This window comes from Acytostelium subglobosum (assembly GCF_000787575.1).
Source record: "Acytostelium subglobosum LB1 DNA, scaffold: scaffold20, whole genome shotgun sequence".
Lineage (NCBI taxonomy): Eukaryota > Evosea > Eumycetozoa > Acytosteliales > Acytosteliaceae > Acytostelium > Acytostelium subglobosum.
In genome coordinates, this window is record NW_012236513.1 from 592,999 (window position 1) to 599,861 (window position 6,863).

The 6,863-nt window shown below is 42.7% G+C and overlaps 3 protein-coding genes across 3 annotated transcripts; 1 reads left to right on the forward strand and 2 right to left on the reverse strand.

Moving 5' to 3' along the window:
* Nucleotides 1–107: 107 nt before the first annotated feature.
* Nucleotides 108–2,515, reverse strand: SAMD00019534_090510 (hypothetical protein; the record flags this gene model as incomplete). The annotated part of the gene is made up of 5 exons (XM_012895940.1): nt 108–704; nt 765–1,254; nt 1,339–1,725; nt 1,798–1,986; nt 2,067–2,515. The coding sequence occupies 5 exons, from the start codon at nt 2,513–2,515 to the stop codon at nt 108–110; spliced, it is 2,112 nt and encodes a 703-aa protein (XP_012751394.1).
* Nucleotides 2,516–3,683: 1,168 nt separating this feature from the next.
* On the forward strand, nt 3,684–4,608 carry SAMD00019534_090520 (hypothetical protein; the record flags this gene model as incomplete). The annotated part of the gene is made up of 5 exons (XM_012895941.1): nt 3,684–3,697; nt 3,776–3,848; nt 3,922–3,969; nt 4,050–4,097; nt 4,174–4,608. The coding sequence occupies 5 exons, from the start codon at nt 3,684–3,686 to the stop codon at nt 4,606–4,608; spliced, it is 618 nt and encodes a 205-aa protein (XP_012751395.1).
* A 312-nt stretch (nt 4,609–4,920) lies between these two features.
* SAMD00019534_090530 (hypothetical protein) lies at nt 4,921–6,164 on the reverse strand (the record flags this gene model as incomplete). The annotated part of the gene is made up of 4 exons (XM_012895942.1): nt 4,921–4,986; nt 5,124–5,221; nt 5,315–5,929; nt 6,083–6,164. The coding sequence occupies 4 exons, from the start codon at nt 6,162–6,164 to the stop codon at nt 4,921–4,923; spliced, it is 861 nt and encodes a 286-aa protein (XP_012751396.1).
* Between the last annotated feature and the right edge of the window lie 699 nt (nt 6,165–6,863).

Here is a 6,863-nt window from a genome sequence, read left to right on the forward strand (position 1 = left end):
ATGACGATGCGACTCAAGGTCAGCATCGAATGTACACCTTTCTTTTTGTGAACTACCAAATGCGTCGACACTGTATTGATTGATTGAATGAATGGATGATGAGGATGTTACAAGTCCAGCAATGACTGAGATGCCTTTGGCGATGAAGAGTACTCGCTTCCACTTATGGACTCGATGATGGGCGTCCTTGGGTTGCTGTGAGAGGACTGCTGTGGCGTCAGGGGAATAGTCATGCTGTCGCTATTGTTGTTGACGGATTCCATGATGGGCGTCCTTGGATTGCTGTGAGACTGTTGTGGTGTCAATGTGATGGGGATGTTGTTACCAGATCCCGACATCGACATTGACATACTCATACCATGATGGATATCGCCAGTGCTATCTGTTGTGTTGCTTGTGTTGATATTGTTACTGCTGTTGCTGTTGTTGTTGCTGCTGTTGTTGTTTTGATTGGATGTTGACAAGGTACGATCGATTAGTTGTGAATTGGCATTGATAAATGATACGCTAGGTGAAGATGACGTCCATGAGGGCATCCGGCTCAACGCTGGCGAGGACGACAATGAAGACGCCTCTGATGAGAAGCCAGACATCTTTGATCGCAACAGATTGTTCTCAATCACCAATCGCTTATAGTCCTCCAACAACTTGGATACCTGTCCAATCTTCAAATCATCTGCTTGGCATTGCAAGAACTCGTACTTCTACACGTTGGTTTGTTAGGACTATGGTCGGGGTGAAGCATGTGCGAGTATGGCACTTACCCTCTCATCGATATGATCATCGCTCTGTAGGTCAAAGTCCTCTTCGAGGAATGGTGACTGGCTGACTGGGGTGTTGCTGATGGACAGATGCCTTGTGTGCTTTGTTGGTCGTGGCGCACTCTTTGGATGCTGTAACATTATGTTTGATTGTGGTTGTATCTGTGGCTGTGACTGTGGCTGTAATGAATGATGTTGCTGTGGTTGTTGTTGATGTTGTTGATGTTGTTGTTGCTGTGGCTGTTGATTCTTCTGTCCATGACCATGACCATGTGGAGTCTTTAGTGCATTCAATCTCTTTAGTATATCAGGATGAAGTTTAAGAGGAAGCTCAGCTTCGCACTTGTCCTTTAGTCGATGGAACTCCTCTGGATCGATTGTCAACTGCGCTGGATCAAGGTTCTCGATAAATGTCAACGCTGACACCAAATGAGTAAAGTAGCAGCCAGTCTCTGTCGACATCCTCGCTGGATTCCTGAATGTTGATATATATCTATTGTGTCCCAACAAGAGTGATTGAGTGAGAGTCAGTTGAGTGTGATCACGTGACACATGTGACAGACAGACTGACACTTACTGGATGTTTGATTGAAGCATTGGAGGGTTGGACTTGAGGACTACGTAGATGAGGATGGGGAGGAAGTCGTCGGCGCCAGAGGGTGTGTTGTTGTTTAGGTTGGACAGGAGTTTGAATATCACTTTGCAACTGTTGTAGATACAGATCATCTTGTCACGGGGTGTCTTGTAGATGTTGAGCTTCCTGAGTTCAATCATAGACTTCTCCACCAGCTGACCATTGTTCTGTACAAATTTCTGTATGTCCAAATGAGCAGGCGTGATGAAAGCCAATGTCATTATCAACTTGAACAACTTAAGATCCTCCTCTGTCGCCACCAATCCTTGCTCTGGTACAATGTTTCCATCACTTGGTTCCAATCCACCAAGACGAGCTGGCATGAATGTACTGTTTGTTGTTGATTATGTTAGCATGAACTATCGCTCGTTCAATCAATCAATCAATCAGTCGATAGTTTACCAATGAAACACTTTCATCATGATGTACTTCTCGATACCATCTCTGATTCCCTCGACCTCTGCCTCATTGGCATTCTCCCATAATGAATTAGACATGACCCAGTTCTCCAACTCTCTTGAGTAGTTGACAATAGTGTGTCCCTGCTCTTCAAGTTTACCTGGTCCATTAGTCGCGAACTGATGTGCAAAGCTATGTAGTTATCGATTGATCGATTGATTGATTGATTGAGTTAGTGATTGATTGAATGAGTCGATGTCAATCAAACATACTTTAAAAGACTCTTTCTAATGTCATTGGCTTTGGGACTCTTGAGCTTGGCGTAGAAGCTAGCCTTCTCTCTTGCACTGTCCTCCACAGTCACAATGCCACCACCTCCACCTATCTTTACACCATCACTCATACTGATGTTGTTGTTATTATTCTGCTGTTGTTGTTGATGTTGTTGTTGACTGGATGATGATGACCTTGAGTTTGATGATGGTGGAGTATCGAGTGATGACAATGAATCAAATGAAGATGAATTAACAAGATTCGATGATATACTGCTTGATCTAGGTATTGATGGTGTTGATGATGATGCGTTGTTATTGTTATTGTTATTATTTGAAAGACTTAAATCATTATGTTGTTGTTGTTGATGTTGTTGTTGCTGATGTTGTTGAATCTTTTGTTGAGGTATTGGTGTAGCAGTTGTAGTATTGATTGAAGGGAACCACATGTTATTATGCTTTGTTGTATACGAGATATATCTGTTCTTTTCTTTTCTTTATAATGTACACAATGATTGAATAATGAATGAAATGGACAAGTGAGTGGTGTATTTATTTGATTGGCCCACACTCTGATTTGATTGGTGAATTCGGGTGGGTGAATGTTCACAACTGCAACCGAGATAATAATACAACAGAGTCGGAGAAGGAAAAAGACAATTCAAATAGATTCTAAAATGTCAAATATCAGTCACAGTATCTAAGTATACTTTGGTTGATTAATACTAAGTTTTCAAATTGATACTGAGGGTATCTACAGTTACTCAAACGAGTTCATTAGAACTTCAACAAGGGTGAAACAAAGCTATTTATTCCTTTCTCCAACAATCAGTCTACTCATCTACTTCATAATTTAAATGTTTGTATGAATGGTATCCAAAATGACCTAAAATCAATCAAGTGCTTTGTGGACCTATGATGCTATCAAAACAATGTTTTTTTTTTTGTTACAATCAAAATCAGATATGTGTTTTTTTCAAAGATCCATCCACAAAAAACGTACAAATCTTATGATAATCAATGTCCTATCAATACTCAACAAACATCATCAGCAACAAGCAACAGAGGAAACAAAACAACAGCAGTAGCATCAATCAGCCAACTAAAACACGATTGTCACACGACGTCTAAAATAATCAATTAATCAATCAATCAATCAATCATTAAAGTTACAGAAGTATATAAATATATCATCACGTTGTTCATTTATTTCTAACTAAATAGTATCACTCAATCAGCTGATTGTCATTATCAATCAATCAATAACTAGTTATTGCCATCACTCATTCAAAGGCCTGCCGCTAACCTAACATCAAACACAACATCATTCATTCATTCATTCATTCAACCCAAGCACACTCATTCATTCATTCACTCACACCCAACTAAGCATTCACTCTCGCGACACCTGCCACTAACAACAAAAAACAAGAAGTAAGTTGTTGAAGAAAGCAAGCAAGCAACCACATCGCGTCGTCGTCGAATGTCCACTAACTAACATGTTCACCAAAAGGACAAGACTCGAATAGACTGATCCATATATAACAAACAAACAAACAAACAAACAACGTCCACAATTCTCTTTGACAAGATCAAACATATATACATAATATAACAATGGCTCCTGAACAGTAAGGATAATAATAATACGTTTGACAGAATTGGTGGAATATTATACTGATCTTCATTCGTTCATTCAACCATTGTAGCGATTTCTTCTTCAAGATTCTACTCATTGGAGACAGTGGAGTAGGCAAGAGTTGTCTATTGCTTAGATTTGCTGTATGTTAATTATCATTTGTTGTACAAATCCTTGCACTTATAATCGTACTTACACCTTGCACCTCTGACATAGGATGATTCATGGACCGACACTCATATCAGTACCATTGGTGTTGACTTTGTAAGTACCCATCATTCATTCACTCAGACGATATTCGCAAGTCCAATGGTCCACTAACCTTGACTCTATCAAACCAACAGAAAATCAAGACTCTGACCCTTGATGGCAAGACTATCAAGCTTCAAATCGTATGATTGACAATCACCATTCGCGAATGAGACACTTGATTGGACACGACTAACATTGATCATTATGATTATACAGTGGGACACTGCAGGACAAGAGAGATTCAGAACAATCACATCGAGTTACTATCGTGGCGCTCAAGGTATCATATTGGTGTACGACTGCACCGACCAGGACTCATTCAACAACGTAAAGCAGTGGATGGGCGAGATCGATAGATACGCCTGCGAGAACGTCAACAAGCTGTTGGTCGGCAACAAGACCGATCTGGCCAGTGAGAAGGTTGTGGACACCAACCAGGCCAAGGGCTTTGCCGAGAGCATGGGCATCCCCTTCATCGAGACCAGTGCCAAGAACGCCACCAATGTCGAGGAGTGTTTCATCTCCATGGCCAGAGACATCAAGAACAGACTGGCTGACATCAATCAGGATGGCGGCAAGAGCGAAGGTGGCATAGCAATCAATCCATCAGTAAAGTCTGGTGGCAAGAGGAAGAAGATTTGTCTCATCTAGACGCTCCTCTCGACACTCGATCGCGACTTTGATCTCTGATCTAGGCTCGACAATGACATCGACTCGACACGATAACACTTTGAATCAAGAGTAAATAGCCTCAAAGAATCAGGCATATTCTCTCCTCTCTCCTCTCGCTCATTCATTCATGCAAGATCGATCGACCAATCAATCAATCACTGGATGAGGTTGGCTTCCATTACAAATGATGATTTACTATTCTTCCATGTTTATTTCCAAAGGTTAAGGCGCAAGCAAGCAACCAGTTGTGTGTTATTCATCCAACTTGGTTGTGTGATAGCATCATGAACCTTATTGGTTGTGCCATGTTGGGTTTCTCTTCTCTACAAATGCGCTCATACCCTCCTTCTGATCATGCTGTTGGATGGTTGATTGATTGGAATGGTGGCATGGAGTGGAGATGTAAGTACTCTCTCTGTCAAGTTGTTGGCAAGCTTCAGCGGGTCGTCCACCGGTGGACGCCGGCGCTATCCAATCAATTCTACGATACTTACAGTTCCAAAGGTGGCGTGGAAAAGTCTACGCTCGAATCTAATTCCCTCTGCAAGGGTCAGCTCGTAAGAGGCGTTGACGGCCTCCTTTGCCATGGCAACTATGATTGATTGATTGGAATGGTTCCAGTGATGATGGGTGTTAGTGATACGTCATTCTCCAATTTAGTATTCGATTCGAGATTCCATCCTACCTGTGAGTTGAGAGTATGAAGCAATCTTTTCGGCAGTCTTGATGGCCTCTGGCAACAGCTCCTCGACTGGCACCACTCTGCTGACAAGACCAGCCTTCTCGGCCTCGACGGCAGTCAGGTTGTTTCCGGTAAGGACCAACTCCATTGCCTTAGACTTGCCAATGGCTCTGATGAGACGCTGCGTACCACCACAGCCTGGGATGGTGCCCAGCTTGATCTCTGGCTGGCCAAAGACGGCCTTCTCACCTGCAATGATGATGTCACACATCATGGCCAACTCACAGCCACCGCCCAGGGCGTAGCCGTTAACAGCGGCGATGATGGGCTTGGACATCTTGGTGAGGTCGTGCCACTGAGCCAACATGTTTGTGTTGTAGGCCTCTGAGAGAGTCTTTGGTGCCATCTCCTTGATGTCGGCACCGGCGGCGAAAGCCTTCTCGCTGCCAGTGATGACGATCGAGCCGACGTCCTTATCATCTTGGAACTGTCTGACGGCTGTGTTAATCTCGCCAATCAATCCATCAGAGAGAGCGTTCAATGCCTTTGGGCGGTTGAGTGTAACAATGCCAACCTTTCCCTTCTTCTCTGACAAGATGTATTGGAATCCACCTGTGCCTAAAGATGATTGATTGTGTAATTGTGTGTGAGTGAGTGTGTGTGATTGATCAATCAATCAATCACGTGACATGATGGATCACTCCCATGTATAATGATCGTCCATCATGATGATCGAATGAATGAGTTTGGATGGATGGAGTGAGTCCATACTTGTGCAGTATCCATTGAGTTGGAATTGCTGTCTGGCAATGGTTGACAGGCTGTTTGTTGATCTGAACACTGACTTGAACATTCTATATAACTTTATATAATTGATTGTATGTGTATATATGATTGTATTGTTAGAAGTGAAGGAGTAGTCCAATAGGTATCATAATGATGATGATGAAGTGGATGATTTGTTTGCAAAAACAAACAAATAATTTAATAAAAATAGTTGTTGTTGGGGCGTTTTGGTGTGTTTGGGGCTTTGATCGTCACTCGTGTTTCCCACTGATGATTGATGGGAACGTAGATTGTCAGATACTAAAGGCGAGGAAATTTGGAGTTCCATATCGTGCTCCAATCGATTGCCGAGAAGCATCGCATCGCATCCTATCCCATCATCGCGGTGTTGGAAGTTGGTGAATGAAAGACTACAAAGGACTTTTTAACTACTTTTTTTGTTTATTTGGTGTAAGAATATACATTGGAGTGGAGGTGGAGGTTGGTGGAGTGATGATGGTTGATGTTGTTGTTGCCTGGTTGTTGATCCTTGGCCGGTGAAACTGGTGGTGAGACAGCGTTGGGTGAGGAGGAGGAGGAGAGATGTTGATATACAGATGATGGTGAAAAGACGGGTGCAAGCGAGGACAGTGACGGCGAGTTCTTGTTGGTGAGGCGCGATGACATCATGATGGGATTGCTCATGCCGCCGCACCACTGCTACGATCACGACCATGTACAGCGTGTTATCATCATTAACACACCTTCCTTGTATCATCATCTGACT